At 64.4% G+C, this 17,848-nt stretch overlaps 2 protein-coding genes across 2 annotated transcripts in view; one reads left to right on the top strand and one right to left on the bottom strand.

The window, feature by feature from the left end:
* The first annotated feature begins 1,684 nt into the window (after positions 1 to 1,684).
* GRIN2C (glutamate ionotropic receptor NMDA type subunit 2C) lies at positions 1,685 to 12,532 on the top strand. Its single transcript, XM_090291698.1, has 12 exons — positions 1,685 to 2,116; positions 4,139 to 4,737; positions 5,065 to 5,179; positions 6,114 to 6,325; positions 6,476 to 6,638; positions 6,868 to 7,021; positions 7,755 to 7,880; positions 8,196 to 8,425; positions 8,816 to 8,976; positions 9,474 to 9,661; positions 10,567 to 10,799; positions 11,237 to 12,532. The coding sequence occupies exons 1-12, from the start codon at positions 1,718 to 1,720 to the stop codon at positions 12,278 to 12,280; spliced, it is 3,624 nt and encodes a 1,207-aa protein (XP_090147824.1). The 5' UTR covers positions 1,685 to 1,717; the 3' UTR covers positions 12,281 to 12,532.
* Positions 12,533 to 16,618: 4,086 nt separating this feature from the next.
* The window catches only part of SLC38A12 (solute carrier family 38 member 12), a 39,299-nt gene continuing 38,069 nt past the window's right edge, over positions 16,619 to 17,848 (bottom strand). The window contains exon 9 of the mRNA XM_090291015.1: positions 16,619 to 17,661. Coding sequence (XP_090147141.1) covers positions 16,901 to 17,661 — 761 coding nt within the window. The 3' untranslated portion in view covers positions 16,619 to 16,900. The remainder of the gene's footprint in view (positions 17,662 to 17,848) is intronic.

Genomic DNA, 17,848 nt, shown 5'->3' on the forward strand with positions numbered 1-17,848 from the left:
GAAGTGAGGGAGGGCCTGGGTCCTTCCTGGAGACTCGTGTGGTCCGAAAGAAACGAAATGAGACCTGCATGTGTGATTAAAATTCTCTGGTAGCCACCACAGGAAAAGGTACAAAGAAACAGGCAAAGTTAATTTCAGTAGTAATTTTGTTTAACTCAATGTATCTAAAATGCTAATTTTTCAACATGGAATCAATACAAAAAATTAGTGAGATGTTCGTTTTACTTTCTTGTGTTCCAAGTCTTCGACGTCTGGTGTGTCTTTCGTACTCACAGCACAGCTCCATCCGGGAGCCCCGTTTCTGGTGCCCACAGTCACGGGTGGCCGGAGGCTGCGGAGCTGGACGGCGCAGGTCTGAGCTCAGAGCTGGAGGCCGAGGTCGGCGGGCTTGGGGCTTCCCAGGGCCAGACAGCCTGCGGGGACTGGAGGTGTGGGCCCAGGTGAGCACCACAGCGCCTTTGCAGGTGTGACCTGCAATCCCCGATCGGTGGTGGCTGAGTGTGGGGTGGCATGGTGTGCGTGGGTCCCCTCCCAGACTCACCCATGCCTCAGGCTGACCTCCCAAGTCAGCATACTAGAAAATTCTCCATGGGGAGATCTCAAAGGCACCAAAATGAGCCTCCAATCCTGTCTTCCCTGACTGCAGTTAAACCAGCCCCCCGCCCCCGGCCGCCCTTTGGCTCCCCCCTGTTAAGGTGTTCTGTTGGGGGGGGGGGTGATGAAGATGGAGGGGCCACCAGTCTAGGGCTGATGGCCATCTGGGAGGGAGTGCTATGTCAGTGGACACCACTCACTGGCTTGGCTCTTGATCCCAACCCAAAGCAACAATGTTCACTTACAGGAACGCACGCAGGCCCTGGGCTTAGGTTACAAAGATCCCGCACACCAGCGATGGCCTGGGAAGCGGCTCACGTGTAAGACACCGAGCCCCAGCCCTGCACAGGTCAGTGCTGGCGCGTGCCTGCTGTGGGAGAGCTGCTGCTAACTGAGGCCCTGCGGGAGGGGAGGGATGCCCAGTGCCCCGGAGGAGGCGGCTGTCTGCCAGGCAGGGCCACGCAGAGCAGGGCCCACGGGGATGTTAGATTCTGTTTGGAATGGAGAATCGGGGTGGGGGTGGGGCTGTGGAGTGCCACAAGAGCTGCATTTCTTTACCTGGCTGACAGATTGTTACCTATAGGATAAGGATGCTGATGACAGTGGGTGGCCCTCACACTGCTGAGAAGTAGGTCCTATGATTATTGTAGGCAATAAAGTGTGGCTCAGAGAGGGTGAGCATCTTCCCCAAGATCACCCAGCTAGTAAGTGGTAGAACTGGGACTTGAACTTGGGTTGGCCTGATTCAAAGCTGGGTGCTGGGATACCAGAGTAGCATTTTCAGAACCCAGATGGACAAGTTTCTGAAAGTCTGGCCTTTCTAGCCAACTGTGCTGTTCAGCAGTTGAATGAAAGTAAGGAGCACACGTAGAGGCTCAGGTTCTTCCCGGCTGCCCTGGGGCTGCTCGGCTAATCTCTCCATCTCTTTCTCTCTGTCTGTGTCTGTCTGTCCCCCTCTCTCTGCCTCTCTTGGTGGAGGGAGATCTCCCCTCTTCTTTCCCATCCTCTGGGTGGTCCCTTTGGCTCTGGCCCTCACCTCCTGTCTTTCTGCTCATCGTTTTCTCCCTGCCTCTGTCTGTCCCCTGTGCCGACCCCGATCTCTCCGCAGGACCCTCCGGTGGACATGGGTGGGGCCCTGGGGCCTGCACTGCTGCTCACCTCCCTGCTCGGGGCCTGGGCAGGGCTGGGCCTGGGCCAGGGCGAGCAGGCTGTGACGGTGGCCGTGGTGTTTGGCAGCTCAGGGCCACTGCAGGCCCAGACGCGGATCCGCCTCACCCCCCAGAACTTTCTGGACCTGCCCTTGGAGATCCAGCCGCTCACCATGGGGGTCAACAACACCAGCCCCAGCAGTCTGCTCACCCAGATCTGTGGGCTCCTGGGCGCTGCCCGCATCCATGGCATCGTCTTTGAGGACAACGTGGGCACGGAGGCCGTGGCCCAGATCCTCGACTTCGTCTCCTCCCAGACTCACGTGCCCATCCTCAGCATCAGCGGGGGCTCCGCAGTGGTCCTCACCCCTAAGGTGCCCATCCAAACTCATGCCCCCTTGACCCTGGGGCCCGGATCCAGGCTGGGGCCTGGGGAGTGGGAGTCCGGGCCAGGGAGAGACTTAAGTCCTGGGAAGTTGGAACAGGGCGGGACTGAACAGGGAGGTGGAGCGGAGGGCATGATGTGGGTGGCAGGGGAGAAGGCTGTGGGAATGGCATTCTAGGCTATAAACAAGAGGAACGGCCTGGGCTGCTTTCCTCCTGGTGAGAGGTGGGCAGGTGGCAAGCTCGCCTCTGTCTGTGGCAGCAGCTCTGGCCTTCCTTCCTTCTGCTTCTCTGGCCTTCCTTGGCCAGGCTCCAGACCCAGCCGAGGAGGGCCAGGTGGGGCATGGGGACCCCGTGTACTTACTCTGCAGGGGAGAGCATCCGGGGGCCACCCCTCTCTGAGGCATGGGAAAGTCATGCCCTCAAAGGGCGTAGATCCTGTGGGGAGGGAGTTCCAAGCACACTCACGTGCGGTGGCAGCCAGAGCAGGCGTCGTGGAGGGAAAACGCAGGGTGCCACAGGGGAGTCAAAGGGGCCCCCACCCGGGTCAGGGCTGTTCTGAGGAGGTCTCTTAGGACATGGTATTGAAGCCGAGACCTGGAGGATGTGGGGTCTGGCCTGCTGTGTGTGTGCGTCGAGGGTGGGGTGGTAGGGAGTGTTCCCGGCAGAGGCAGGAGGTAGTGCGAACACCCCAAGGTGGAACTCAGAGTTTCTGAAGAACAGGGAGGAGGCTGGAAAGAAAGGTGGGGTCTCAACCACATGGGAAGACATTTGGGTTTTACCCTAAGCGAGGAACCAAAGAATATGTTCTCATTTGCCCTTTTTTAATGATTATTTCTTCTTATGGAGAATTTTGAGCACACACATAAAAGCAGGGGACTGTAATGATCTCATGCACCGCCATTCAACCCTGACCGACGCTGCTGTCCTTACGCCCACCCCGTTCCCCTCTTCTGCGTTATTGATGCAAATTTGGCCCAGACACCCTACTGTTCCATAAATATTTCCGAGTGCATCTCTAGCAGATCAGGGTTTTTTAAAAACCACCATATATAATCACATCTAAAAATAATGGAAACCCCTTAAGATAATCAAATATCCAGCAATTCTTAAGTTTTCCCAATTGTCTCATAAATGTAGCACATGTTCATTTTTGTTTGTTTGTTTGGATCAGGAACCAGACTAGGTTCCCAGGTCACAACCGGTTGATACGGCTGCTGAGTCTGTTTCGGGCTCCTCCTCCATCTTTCTCTTCTTTTTTTCTTTGCAATTTGTTTGCTGAAGGAACGGGCTGACCTGTCCTGTAGAGCTTCCCTAATTTCATTTCATTATTTTAAAGATTGGGACGGTCGGGGGTGGGGGTTGTTGTTCAGTGGCTGCAAGGAGCCCACAGTTGGAGGTGGGGGTGGCAGCAGCCCAGGCTGGAGCTGGCAGGGCCCTGGGCATCGGTGGCGGCTGAGGGGCAGGAAGAGGGACTTCTCGTCCCCAGGGCTCGGGGGAGGATGATCCTCTCCCCGTGGTCTTTGGGCCCGACCTTAGTTCTCAGCACGGCGGTTCTCCACCTTCACGGTTCTTTAGAAAAACACGAAAGCCCAGCGTCCCAGGTCCGAGAGTCCGCTTCCGTTGCTTTGAAGCAGCGCGTCCCGAACTAGCGGGCCGGAGAATCACCCAAAGACCTTGTTGAAACACAGATTCCCGGGCGCCATCCCCGGAGACTCTGACCCAATGGGCGTGCGATGCGCCCCAGAATTTGCATCTAACGTTGCGCTCCAGCACTGATCGAGTGGGGGGCCGGGCATCTCCAAAAGCCTCCCGGTGATCTAATGGCGGCCGTGGTTAGGAGCCACGTCCGGGGCGGGAGGGAGGCTTTGCGGGGCAGGGGCTCCCGGGACTCACGGCCCCTCGCGAAGGCGTCTGCGGGCTGACGGAGGGAGCGGGGCGGGGGCGGGGGCGGGGCCGGACCCGCGCGCCCCGCCCCAGGACCCGCCCCTCACCGGCCCCGCCCCCCGCAGGAGCCGGGCTCCGCCTTCCTGCAGCTGGGCGTGTCCCTGGAGCAGCAGCTGCAGGTGCTGTTCAAGGTGCTGGAGGAGTACGACTGGAGCGCGTTCGCCGTGGTCACCAGCCTGCACCCGGGCCACGCGCTCTTCCTCGAGGGCGTGCGCGCCGTCGCCGACGCCAGCCACGTGGGCTGGCGGCTGCTGGACGTGCTCACCCTGGATCTGGGCCCCGGCGGGACGCGCGCGCACACCCAGCGCCTGCTGCGCCAGCTGGACGCCCCGGTGCTGCTGGCCTACTGCTCGCGCGAGGAGGCCGAGGTGCTCTTCGCGGAGGCGGCGCGGGCCGGCCTGGTGGGGCCCGGGCACGTGTGGCTGGTGCCCAGCCTGGCCCTGGGCAGCACCGACGCGGCCCCCGCCGTCTTCCCCGTGGGCCTCATCAGCGTCGTCCCCGAGAGCTGGCGCCTCAGCCTGCGCCAGAAGGTCCGAGACGGCGTGGCGATCCTGGCCCTTGGCGCCCACGGCTACCGGCGCCAGCACGGTGCCCTGCCTGCCCCGGCTGGGGACTGCCGCAGCCACCCCGGGCCTGTGAGCCGTGCCCGGGAAGCCTTCTACAGGTGAGGGCATGGGGCGCCGCTTCAGGGGGCCCTGGGTCGGCAGTGAGCTTGGCCTTGGTCTTGCCGACTACGTCTCCCACTCGCTGGTGTGCCTGGGACAAGCTCCTTCACCCCTCTGGGCGTTAGTTTCCTCATCTGAAAAAAGATGGAGGCGGGTGTGCGTTGAGAATCGCTGTGGTCACGCAGGGAAGCAGAAGCGGAAGCACAGAAGAGACGCTCCCTGCTGCCAGGGGTGGCGAGGCCGGAGGTGGGGAAGGGGCTGTCTGGTCCTGAGCCGGGCTGCAGGCAGGGCGAGGGGGACACCCTGGCTCCTCTCCCCGTGCGCAGGCACCTGCTGAATGTCACCTGGGAGGGCCGAGACTTCTCCTTCAGCCCCGGTGGCTACCTGGTTCAGCCCCGCATGGCTGTGATCGCCCTCAACCGGCACCGCCTCTGGGAGATGGTGAGAAGGGGGTGAGCCAGGGTCCCCTGTTCCCTTCCATTCTGTCCCCAGCCCCGCCTGTGCCCATAGCTGAGCAGGGAGTCGCTTCTGCCCCTTATCCAGTCCCTCATCCTTCAGGTCTCAGGTGAAACGTCTCCCCTGGGGGGCCTCGCAGGTCCTTAGACTGGGTGAGGCACCTCGGCTCTGGGCTCCCACGACACCCTGGGCTCCCTCCACTGCAGAACTTACCAAGCGCACTTACCGCAGAGTCCAGCCCCCGGAGGAGTGACCCGCAGCCGTGCTGGCCGGGCTGCCATGTAACAGATAGAATTCGGGAGGACTGGTGCTTCTGCAGAGATGTGTGCAAAGCACTATGGGTAAAGAGAAGAGGGGCAGGAATTAGTTTGGCCTTCAAAGGGGGAAACGGGGGAAGGCTTCCCTGAAGTGGAGATGCTGGGGATGGGCGTGGAGGGTTGAGCAGGGGCCCACCAGGAAGGACACCTGGTGTGGGCAGAGGAGCAGGAGGGCTGCGGCCTTGTTAAGCAGTGTGCTGGTCGTGTGGGGACTGGGAAAGGAGCGTGGGGTGAGGGGGGTGCTGGGCCGACACCCTTACGCCAAGGTCGGGGAGTGAGCAGGGGAGACAGACGCAGGCGTGGGCTGTGGGAAGATGCTGTGGGCCTGCAGCCGTGGGGAGTCTGGACTGGAAAGCCCAGGGACCAGAGCCGGGGAGGAGGGTGCAGGAAGCCCTCCCATGGCCCCTTGCCCCGCCCCTTGTCCTGACTCACCTGTTCTCCAAATGCCCTGCTCCAGACCTTGCTCTGTCCTGCTCTAAGGATCCCTGGGTAGGCGGGGGGTGGGGGATTCTTGGCCCTGGCAGGTCCCCCCCAGAGGCCTCCCTGAGAGGGCGGGAGTAGTAGGGCCGGAGGGCCTGGGCTGAGGCTGTCACCCTCTGCAGGTGGGGCGCTGGGACCATGGCGTCCTGCACATGAAGTACCCAGTGTGGCCTCGGTACAGTGCCTCGCTGCAGCCCGTGGTGGACAGCCGACACCTGACAGTGGCCACGCTGGAGGAGCGGCCCTTTGTCATCGTGGAGAGCCCCGACCCCGGCACGGGCGGCTGCGTGCCCAACACTGTGCCCTGCCGCAGGCAGAGCAACCACACCTTCAGGTCCGCGCGGGCCCCGGGAGGCCCGCTGGGGCCGTGTGCCGCTGCCGGGTGGCAGGCACTGCGCGTCCCCTGCCTGGGTGCGGGGCGGCGTCCTCTCCGGGCTGGAAGGGCTGCTGGCTCTGACTCCGGGTGTCCCCTTGGTGGCAGCAGCGGTGACACTGCCCCCTACACCAAGCTTTGCTGCAAGGGCTTCTGCATTGACATCCTCAAGAAGCTGGCCAAGGTGGTCAAGTTCTCCTACGACCTGTACCTGGTGACCAACGGCAAGCATGGCAAGAAGGTGCGCGGCGTGTGGAACGGCATGATCGGGGAGGTAGGTGTGCCGCCCTGGGGCCGCCGGAGCCCCCCACCTGCGGCCCGGCTGCTCGGGCCTCGCTCTGGCGGGGACCACGTGGCTGGCGCTGACGATACCCCCGGGGGCGGTCAGCACTGAATGTGGAGAGGACCCCGGGTGGGACTCAGCTGGCGGTGCGGGAGGGGGGGCTGGGCGGGGCCTGGGGCAGGGCTCCAACCTGTGGGGGCCCCGCCCCCCATGGCCGCAGGTGTACTACAAGCGCGCAGACATGGCGATTGGCTCCCTCACCATCAATGAGGAGCGCTCCGAGATCGTGGACTTCTCTGTGCCCTTCGTGGAGACGGGCATCAGTGTGATGGTGGCCCGCAGCAATGGCACCGTGTCTCCCTCGGCCTTCCTGGGTGCGACTCGGGGGGCAGAACTGGCTCTGGGGCAGAGGGACCCACGGCGTGGGTGTGTGAAGCTTGGGTGGTGATGAGGAGAATGGGGGGGGGTCCTTGGAGGGCCAGCCCCGCAGTGCGGGGGCCTCTGAGCCCGGGTGTAGTGCACGGTGGGGCAGGAGGAGCCCAGGATCAACAGTGGCCCCCTTACGAGGGACGGAAGGACCAGGAAGGCAGGCTGGCTTCAGCTCGTGCCTAGCGAGCTGGGACAGCGGAGCACGGGGAGAAGCCCCTTGGGGCATTGGAGAAACCCCCAGGCACTGGACATCAGCACCTGTAGGGCAGCCCCTTGCGCCAGGCCCCGCGCTAGGCGGGGAGGAGAGGAGGACGGGGCTTTGTGGGCTGAGGCTCGGGGTCGGGGGGCGCGGGGGGAACCCATTGCAGGCAGGGGATGGGAGGGGCCTGGAAGGAGCGTGGGCACGAACCTTTGAAAGGAAGTTGGGGGAAGAGGGCGAATGAGAGCTGGGAGGTGTGAAGTCAAAGGGAGGTGTCCTAGGGTGGGGTGACCTCCCTTGGGGGGTGGGGTCTCTCGTGGGGCTCTGCTGCTTTGAGAGTCTGAGAGCCCTCTGCTCGTCCGCGGGGCTGATGTGTCCCACCTTGACCGTGTGGACCCCTTATCTGCACTCAGTGCTCTGGGTGGGGGCGGGGCAGGGGGCGGGGCAGAGGCCGCTGAGCCACGTCCCTCTGTTCCCAGAGCCCTACAGCCCCTCGGTGTGGGTGATGATGTTTGTCATGTGCCTCACCGTGGTGGCCCTCACTGTCTTCACGTTCGAGTACTTCAGCCCCGTCAGCTACAACCAGAACCTCACCAGCGGCAAGAGTGAGCTCTCACCTGAGCCTGGGGCTGGGGGTGGGTGGGGCTGGACCATCCCCGAGGGGTGGTTCAGGGCACGGGGGTCCTTTGGAGAAGAAGACCAGGTCCCAGGTCCCGGGGAGCCTGTAGCCTTCAGACACCTGCCAGGGATGATCAGGTACCTGAGAGAGAAACAAGTGTGTTTACTTGCCCTGGGGAGGGGGTGGCCAGGGAGGGGTCCCCATCCCGAGACAGAGTGGGGACAGGAGCTGTGGAGTTGGGTGGGCTGAGACCCAAGCCCCTCGGTGCTGGACAGAAGTCCCTTGTCTGCCCTCTCACCAGAGTCCGGGGGCCCCTCCTTCACCATTGGTAAGTCCGTGTGGCTGCTGTGGGCACTGGTCTTCAACAACTCGGTGCCCATCGAGAACCCCCGGGGCACCACCAGCAAGATCATGGTGCTGGTCTGGGCCTTCTTCGCCGTCATCTTCCTCGCCAGCTACACTGCCAACCTGGCCGCCTTCATGATCCAGGAGCAGTACATCGACACTGTGTCCGGCCTCAGTGACAAGAAGGTTCTGGGGCCGCGGCTGGGAGAGGGTGGGGGTGCCTGGGGCAGGCGCAGGCTTGGGTGGGACATGGGACAGTTCCAGTCAGTGGGTTTGGATCTGGAGACCAGAGCAGGAAGGAGCAGGGGAGCCCGGTGAGGTGGAGCCGGGCCGAGATGGCTCAGGTCCACTGAGCAGGCGGCCCTGGCAAAGTCCCTTTGTCCTGGTGCCCGTTTCCCCATCTGTAACACAGGAGTGGCCTGGGCAGAGGCTAAGACTGTTCTGCTCTCACTGTGCAAATCCAGACGATGGGAATGGGATCGAGGGACGGGGCCGGGCTCGGGGTGGGGGGTCGTTGAGCTGGCGTCTGGGGGGTTCGAGGAAGGGTCACAGGTGGTGGCGGCCCTCTGTCTGCAGTTTCAGCGGCCGCAAGACCAGTACCCGCCCTTCCGCTTTGGCACGGTGCCCAATGGCAGCACGGAGCGGAATATTCGCAGCAACTACCGCGACATGCACGCCCACATGGCCAAGTTCAACCAGCGCTCTGTGGAGGATGCCCTCACCAGCCTCAAGATGGGGTGGGCCCTCAGCCCCGCGTGTCTCCCCGGTGATCACACTCAGCCCTGTCCCTTCCTGAGAGGCCCCGGTTGGGGACAGTGCGGCTGGGCTGTCCTGTCGGACCCCTGGGGGTGGGTGGCGAGGAGGTCTGAGGGCAGGGTGAAGCTTGGAGCAAAAATGGAAGCCCACATGTGGTCCAGACGTGCACTGTGTGTTGACCAGGGTCCAGCGTTGCCCTAAGGTGGTGGTTGTGACCGTTTTAGTGCCTTAGGAGCAAAGAGAGCTGGGCAGAGAGGGTGTGTCCCCTGGGGGCAGAGAGTTCATGGCCTCTCTGAGGAGGAGAATGGGTGGGGTCCCCAAGCGATGGGAGGGGCTCTCTTCTCCATCCTGGACCCCAGGGCAGCAGAGAATGCGCTGATCATCCATCCCTCCTGGGTGGTGGCCCAGGCCCATCAGGCCCCATGTTTGGTGTCCCCACTCCACGTGATTCCTGGCCTGAGGGCCCCACTGTCCCTAGGAAGCTGGATGCCTTCATCTACGATGCCGCTGTCCTCAACTACATGGCAGGCAAGGACGAGGGCTGCAAGCTGGTCACCATCGGCTCCGGCAAGGTCTTTGCCACCACCGGCTACGGCATTGCCATGCAGAAGGAGTCCCACTGGAAGCGAGGCATAGACCTGGCACTCCTGCAGTTCCTGGGGGATGGTGGGTGCTGCTGCCACGGGGGGCTGGGGTGCATCCAGGGTGGGCCACAGACCCCGTAGTTGGGGTGGCTGTTCAGTGGCTGGTCAGCGTCACCACCATTTTCTGAGTCCCCGGGGCCTGTGGACAGGGAGGGGCCTCTGGGGGTGAGAGACCGGAGCAACGGGTGTGTGTGTGGGGGGGGTATCTGGGGGGACTGGATGGAGGCCGAGGGGAGGGATGGGTTTGCCAGGAGGGGGTGGGAAACAGGATTGGGAGCCAGCCCCTGGAGGGCAGCAAGACAGGGAGGAGTTCAGGCCACACGGTGGGGGTGGGGGTGGCCAGATTTCTTTCTTCCATCTTGAGATTTCCTGAGTAGTGCCAGGGGCCTGCCTAGTCCTGGAGTTGGGGCCAGGCTTGCCTTGGCACCGGGAGCTCACATGTGCGAGGGGACCAGCTGAACCTGCCCCCCAAACCCAGAGGGAGCTTTGAGTTCAGAGTTCCAACCGTACTGGATAAAAAAGTCTGATTTTCCATCAGTGCCGCGGGAATCAGGAGTGAGGACCACGAAGGTGCTGCGGGCCCCCGGGGGCCCGGGCCTTTGTGTGCGTGCCCAGTGCATGCCTGGCATGCAGGGCACCGATAAGTGTGTGACAAATAATATGACATGCACCCAGCCAACGAGCTGTTACTAGGCACGTGGGGGGTGGGTATGTCAAAGGCTGGCATTGCCCGCCCGAGCCCCCACTCTGCTTTGGTTTCTTCCTGCTCGTTGGCACCCCCTTTCCCCAGTCATGTCCCGGCCTGGCCGACTCCTGTATGGCCCTACAAGGGGTGGCACCCTGGTCCCAGACCCCTCCTTGCTCAAGACTTGGGTGAGTACGGGGAGCCCCTCCCTGAGCTAGGGGTGCCCCTCCCCCGCCGCCCAGGAGCGACACAGAAGCTGGAGACCGTGTGGCTCTCGGGAATCTGCCAGAACGAGAAGAACGAGGTCATGAGCAGCAAGCTGGACATCGACAACATGGCGGGCGTCTTCTACATGCTGCTTGTGGCCATGGGGCTGGCCTTGCTGGTCTTCGCCTGGGAGCACCTGGTCTACTGGAAGCTGCGCCACTCCGTGCCCAGCACGCCGCGGCTGGACTTCCTGCTGGCCTTCAGCAGGGTGGGTACCTATCCCAGCGTAGGCAGCGCCAGCGTTAGGGGCGCCAAGCCAGGTAAGTCAGGGCTGGTCGGGGTCCCGTCTGCAGACGCACGGTAGGAACCTGAGAGGTGGCGTGGCCTGCGAGCATCTCGCAGCGGAACAGGCGGACGGAGCTGCTCCCTGGCAGGCAGGGCTCACTCCGCGCCAGGCTCCCTGCGGTGGGACCTTCCCTGCCCTGTACACGCTGTGGGGCTTCAGAAGGAGTCAGTTTCTTGGAGCCTCAGAGAGCTCCTGGGAAAACTCACAGTGGCGCAGCGCCTGGCACCTGGGAGGCGCTTAACACACGTTAGCTGCTTCCCAGGACGTGGAGGTGCCGGGGCTGATGCCTGCGACAAGGAGGTGGGCATCCCAGAACAGAGGGTGCGCTCACCGCGCGCGTGTCTCCTGCCTTTGCCCAGGGCATCTACAGCTGCTTCAGCGGGGTGCAGAGCCTGGCAAGCCCCGCGCGGCCGCCCAGCCCGGACCTCACGGCCAGCTCGGCCCAGGCCAGTGTGCTCAAGATGCTGCAGGCGGCGCGCGACATGGTCACTACGGCTGGCGTGAGCAGCTCCCTGGACCGCGCCACACGCACCATTGAGAACTGGGGCAACCGCCGCACACCCCCGCCCCCCGCCCCGAGCCCCAAGGGCTGGGGGCCACCAGGCGGCAGCCGCGCCGCGCTGGGGCGCAGAACCCCGCAGCTCCCGGGCCGCCCTCCGACGCCCAGGCCTCCCCTGCCCGACGTTTCCCGGCTGCCGAGCCGGGGGGCCTGGGAGGTGCGGTGGCGGGTGCGGACCGGGCGCGGCGGGCGGCACCTCTCGGCCTCGGAGCGGCGTGCGCTCCCGGAGCGACCCCTGTCGCCCGAGCGCTGCCACCACAGCTCCTTCCCTCGAACCCACCAGTCGGGTCGCCCCTTCCTCCCGCTCTTCCCGGAGCCCCCGGAGCCTGAGGATCTGCCCCTGCTCGGGCCAGACCAGCTGGCCCGGAGGGAGGCCCTGCTGCATGCCGCCTGGGCTCGGGGCCCCCGCGCGCGCTGCGCTGCCCTGCCCAGCTCGGTGGCCGAGGCCTTCGCCAGGCCCGGCTCGCCGGCCGCCAGGTGCGCGTGCTGGGCCTGCGGGCCGCCGTCTGTGCGGCCGCCGTCCTACCGGGAGGCCTGCCAGGAGGGCGCGTGGGTGGCGGTCCGCGCCTGGCCACACAGACGGCACGCCTGCCCCCGGGCCCATGCCCACCTGCCGCTTTGCTGGGGGTCTGTCTGCCCCCATCGCCCGGCCTGTGCCAGCCACGGCCCCTGGCTCACTGGCACCTGGGGGCTTCCCGGGCGCAGAGGCAGGACCCTGGGGCTGAGCACAGGCTACAGGGACAGTGAGGGGCTGGAAGAGGTCAGCAGGGCAGCCTGTGGGACCCGTGGCTTCCTGGGGCCTTGCACCTGGAGGCGGATCAACAGCTTGGAGTCCAAAGTGTGAGGTGCCAGGTCCTCTGGGGCCTGGTCAGCTGCGTTCTCCCCCCGGCGCTGCCAGAGTTAGGGGCAGGCAGGCTCGCACTTTCCTGGCATGAGCCCCAGTGACAATGTCTTCCACAGTCGGTTCCGTGACCTCAGCAGCCTCAGGTCCCGGTGTGAGCTCGGTTCCTGCTGTCCTCTCATCTTGCCAAACGCTTCCCGCAGATCTGGAGTCCCAGGACGCAGCCGAGTCTCCCTGCCCGGCTGTTAGCCAGCTCCTGGTCATGGGGGCGGGGGGCTTGATGTGGGGGCACAGGGCTGGGGCGCAGCGTTGGGGCAGGGCTGTTCCACTCTGCTCCCCTGGCTGCAGTTTCTTCTCAGAGTGTTGGGACATTAAACAGATCTTTCACAACCCACTGGCCCTGGCTGCCTCATTCCGCATCCTTTGGATGACAGGAGCATCGTGGGAGTATCCCAGGCAGGCAGGCAGCTCCCTCTGGGCGAGTGCCTGGGAGATGGGGCTGAGAGAAGGCTCCAGCAGCAGAAGCCACTTGGTATTCAGAGCCAGCACCTGGCCACCCTGCTGCCAGCTGTGACAAACGCGCTCAGCAAGGGGAGTTCTGTCGGTGACGGATGCCGTTCATCCTTCAGTCTCCTTGAAAGGAGGCCGGTGCCTGGGGCTGTGGGTATCCTGTCCTGCCAGGGGCCCCCCAGGGAGCCTGATAGTGTCACGCTGGAAACGGCAGAGGGGAGTCTGTCGTGGGGAGTCTGCTGGGCTCTCCCTGCTGCATGTGCGGGCCTGGGACGCCCAGCACAGGTGCCTTTCTGGGTTAGGCACAGCTCCGCCTCGCCAGTGCTGGGACTCCTGGGGAAGGGGCCGGAGACGCGGCCCACAGTCTCAGTCCTGCACCCTCCCCTGGGGTCTCGGCCCTGCCTCCTTCCTCTGTCACACGCCATCACCCCGGACCTGAAGGCTCTTGCTTACAACTCTCAATGTTCCCGCACCTGCGATGACATTGAGCTCCCATAGCGACTGTGAAGCGAGCGGCAAGTGCTCATCTTCCGTTCATTCCACAGCCCTGTGCGCAGGACTCCTGCCCTCAGGCCCTTCCACAGCTGCAGAGCATGCGGGGCCCTGAGGCCCGGGCGCCCTCGCTGAGTTCCTGAGGCTCGGCCGGAATGAGCGCCGTAACCGGGAGGAGGCCACAGAGGGTGGCCCTGCCCAGGGCCCCTTCCTACCGGCCTCCTCCCTGCCCCTCTTCGGTCTCCAAAGGCTCTGCGGCTGGGATTGCACCATGAAAGCTGGAAATGTTTTCTTTGGCTTTTAGGGCTGAAACAGTAGAGCGTGGGGAACGGCTGATACCCTGCTGTTCCTGGCTACAGAGCCAGGCTACTCCGGGCCCGGTGCATTACTGTCAATTTCATGTTCTCTGGAGTTCCATGGGTCTGGGTCCGGGGTGGGGGCAGGGAGCGGCGGTTGTTTCCGCGGAGGGTGCGGGTCTAGGTGAGTGCTAGAGGCCAGCACCCTGGAAGGTTGCAGCCACTGGTGGAGAGAGGGTGAACTGTTTGCCCCTCGCCCTGCCTGGGTCTGAGTGCAGCTCTGGGTGGAAGGTGGCAGCAGGTGGGGCTGCGAGGGCGCACAAGGTCCCAGCCGCTCTCCGCTCGGCGCCCAAGATCATTAATAACCAGGAACTGGAAAGATAATTAAAGCCCAACGTGGAGCGGAGCTGGCTGCTGGCGGGCTGGGGCCAAGGGCATGGAGCTCAGCGCTTCAGCTCCCGCAACCCGTCTGCGACACAGGCACTCTCGTCCCTTGTCACTGAGGACAGGAGCAGCGTCTGGAGGCTCAGCTTGCACGGGGCACATCCCTGAGCCCTGAGTGATGCCGCCAAGGCCAGCACTCTGCCTGGCACACAGCTGTTAGCTCTCACTCAGGTGTCACTGCTCCTGCTCTCCAATCGACACCTTAGAGCCCAGGCCCCGGGGCCAGGGGAGGGCCAAGCTCCTGCCTGCAGGCCTGGATCTCGGTCTTGGAAGAGCTGGCTTTTCAGCGGCCATTAGCCTGGCTGAGTCAGGCATCTGTTCTGCTCAGGAATCTGGCCCCCAGACAGGTATGGAGTCAGGCTTCCGCTTGCCCATGGTCTCCCAGACCTGGAGCTTGGCGCTGCCTGGTTCCTCCCCTCGGGCCGGCGTCCCGCAGGCTGGGGGCAGCCCGTCCTCCCCGCCGTGACTGCTGCTGAGGCTGCTCGCGGCCCCAGCGTGGTGAGAGCAGCTGTGTGGCTGAGGGCCTGGCACGGGGCCCACTGCCCACCGTCCACCACTCAGCAGTGCCTCCCCGCCTGTCACCTGCCATCTGCCCATCCATGAGCCTGAAGCTGCCTCGCCGGCGTCCGGCGAGGGAACCGGCAGGAGCTGCTGGCGCGAGGCTCCGGTGTGGTGGCGGCGGGGGCGAGGCAGAGTGCGCCGGCTCCCACCTTGGCCTGGCTTGACCTTGGAGCCCGTCTCGGGCAGTGTGGGCAGATGTTGGGGGAAGGCTGCCATTTTCACCCTCCTGCCCAGTGAAGCCAGGCCGTGGCACCCCCTTCTGCCTTCCCACGAGCGGCCGGGCGCCTCTGTGCAATGGAAACCGTGACCCAGCCGCCCACCTCACCAAGCATACACGAAAACAGACGTGCTGGATGCATGCGGCGAGCCAGCGACATCTGGGTGTGTCCCCTCCCCCGGCCCAAGTCCTGTGGCGTCCCCATCTGATCTCCAGTGGGACAGACAACAGGTGGACACGGAGGAACAGTGGCAGCAGGCAGCACCAGCTTGCCATCAGCGATGCGGTCACCCTGGGCCAACTTTCCCTGGACTGGGGCTGCCCAGCTCAGAGCGGATCACAGCCACCAGGGCCTCTATGGCTCCGGATCGTCACATAAACCAACCTGGGCTTTATGACGCCAATAAAGTCACACCCACAATTTGGTCTGGAGCCTGGGGAAGCGCATGATTTAATTTGCATTGTTCTTAAGCGAGAGGGAACATGATTGGAGAAAGGCAAGGGCAGGTGTTTTAAGTGAGCTTTGGGCAGGCAGAGGGGCCGTTCCAAGGAGCGCCTGAGCTGAAGGGGGCCAGCCCAGCTCAGAGGCTCCCTGCTCTGCCCCCCTCGGGGTAGGCCCCCTGGAAGGAAGCCACAATGGCAGATGGCGAAGGGGTGTCTTTTCCGGGTAAATGGAAAATGACGACATGTGGGGACAAGATGAGAACTGCGCAGGTGACCACAGTGAGAAAGCAAATGACAGCCATTGTGACATGGGGGTCTTACAGGCCGGGGCTCTGGGGCCAAAGTGGGCGCAGTGTTTCCTGTGGACTCCCCACGTTCCTGCAAGTCCCACGTGTCCTTCTGCCCTCATGAGTTCACTGTGGCCCCAGGAGACCCAGCGCCGCCACTCTCCAAGGTGTCAAGGGGACACAGTGCAAAGGGAAGGGGCAGCTGCCTAAGGAGGGCTGAGCAAGGCACTGGGGCCGAGAGAGGAGGGGGCATGGGCCTGAGACCCCGCCCCGGAGAGGCAGCTCCTGGGCCAGCTGCTCTGGGCTCAGGCCAGGGAGGGCCAGGCCCCAGCCCCGGCAGCCAGGGCGGGTCAGAAAGGAGCCCCAGGTGCTGGGGCAGAAGGCACGTTGGGAATGCAGAGCTCATCCGCCTCCTGTTCCCGAGGAAGGCTGCCCCGAAGGCGCGCGCGTGCTTGATGGGGAGATGGGCGGGACCTGAGCCCCTCTGTGGGTGAGGCAGTTGGCGCCCCATCTCACCGCATGGCGCCCGAGGGACACGAAGTGTGTGACCACGGAGCACCCACATCTGGCAGGACAGGGAGCCACATCTGGTGCTGGAGCAGGGACAGGGGCTGCCCTGACCTCCTACAGGGTGGGAGCTGCAGCGGCCGCACGCTGCCACGTGCCCTGACACTCTCAGGCCACCGCAGGGGCAGGGCAGTCCCAGAGCAGGGGACCCGTCAGGGGCTTTAAACCAGCGCACGGGCGGGCTGCTCCTGAGTCACCACGCGCTCAGCCCAGGGCAGGTGCTGGCGTCACAGCAGGGCCCTCACAGCTCCGGTCTGGGGACCCCGGTGCCCATTAGCACCTCCTGCTCTGTCATCAGGGCGGGCCAGGCAAGGGACGCTGGGCCACAGCAAGCCTGGCGGACAGGCGGGCCCGCGTGTCAGTGGCAGGCCCGGAGGGGAGGGGTTAGGGACCGGGATTCACCCCGAAGAGGGAGCTTCAGTGGAGATCTCGCAGATGAGGACGCAGAGGGAGCCGGGGGCGACTAGTATAAACAGTGGCAGTGCCCGCGCTGCGTCGCCACGGCTCAGGGGGTTTGGGGGGCGGTGCCGGGAACCTGTCCTGGAATCTGCGAGAGCCAAGTGCTGGTGTGCAGCCTGGCTGGGTGCTGCCGGCCCCGGCAGCAGGACCTGGGAGGAGGCTGCGCAGAGGGCGGGGAGGTGGCGGTGCGGCAGGAAGCCTGGGCGGGGACAGGATCCCCGCTGGAGACATGCAGGGCCCCCTCCAAGAGCCTGGGCCGCACCTGTCCCACGGAGACCGGGAGGCTACTGGACACGGTCTCTGCAGGCGGGGCCCCCACCCCTCTCGTCAGTGGCCCCGCCTGCCGTCAGAGCTTGGTCTCGCTGAGGACGATGTTGGCGGTGACGAAGAGGAAGCAGGAGAGAGCCCAGAGCAGCACGAAGCCCACCCAGCAGGCGTGGCGGAAAGGAGACCGGTGCTTGTTGACAGTCCCGTGGCCGAAGGCCAGCGCGGTGTCCTTGCGGCAGTGGTACACCAGGAAGGCGGGCGTGACGTACTGGATGCCGGTGCCCGCATAGGCCCCGGTGATGCCCACCAGAGACTCCAGGTCGTGGGTGCAGAAGGCCACCAGCACCGGGGGCACCAGGGTGATGGCGGGGAACACCACGCGGTCCACTACCCAGGGGTACGTGCCCCCCTCGCGGTGGAAGAGCGTCTTCCAGTTGTTACGCAGGGTCACGGCGATGATGGGGAAGTTGGTGCTGATGGTGAAGACGGGGAAGAGGCCCAGGAAGAAGCGCACGGCGGCCACGCCCACGATGTCGCAGCCCGCGAAGTTGAGGGTGTACATGTCCAGGAGGCTGTCGCCGCGGAAGCAGAAGATGGCGGTGAAGTTGAGGAGGCCGTAGAAGGCCAGGATCAGCACGTAGTCCAGCAAGACCAGGCGCGTGAGGTGGCGCTTGGAGGAGACGGGGGTGACGAGGGACGGCAGGGAGTGCTGGCACATGAAGGAGTACACGCACACCCCGAACAGGTTCCGGAGCCCAGAGAAGTCGGCCAGGGGCGGGTGCCCCTCCCCGCGCCCGCGGCCGATGCGGACCAGGGCCAGCGCGATCATGATGGTGAAGGCTGCAGGAGAGAGGGGGGTCAGCCAGCAGAGGCGGCCGCAGCCCTGCCTGGACAGGGTCTGGCCTGGGGTGCCTGCCGAGCAACGGGAGCCCACAAGCAAGAACCGTCCAGTTCACGTGACCCTGGTGGCCATGACCTGGGGCAGGTCGGCAGCGACTAACGATCCTATGAATGTCCCTGTGCTCCT

Source organism: Furipterus horrens, unplaced genomic scaffold (genome assembly GCF_987537825.1).
Source record: "Furipterus horrens unplaced genomic scaffold, mFurHor1.1.pri manual_scaffold_11, whole genome shotgun sequence".
NCBI classification, from domain to species: domain Eukaryota; kingdom Metazoa; phylum Chordata; class Mammalia; order Chiroptera; family Furipteridae; genus Furipterus; species Furipterus horrens.

Bases quoted from the DNA above. Each gene is read 5' to 3' on its own strand.
- GRIN2C (XM_090291698.1), top strand. From the start codon at position 1,718: ATGGGTGGGGCCCTGGGGCCTGCACTGCTGCTCACCTCCCTGCTCGGG. The intron at 2,117-4,138 runs GTGCCCATCCAA...CGCCCCCCGCAG, and splicing joins CAGTGGTCCTCACCCCTAAG to GAGCCGGGCTCCGCCTTCCT. The intron at 8,977-9,473 runs GTGGGCCCTCAG...CACTGTCCCTAG, and splicing joins CTCACCAGCCTCAAGATGGG to GAAGCTGGATGCCTTCATCT.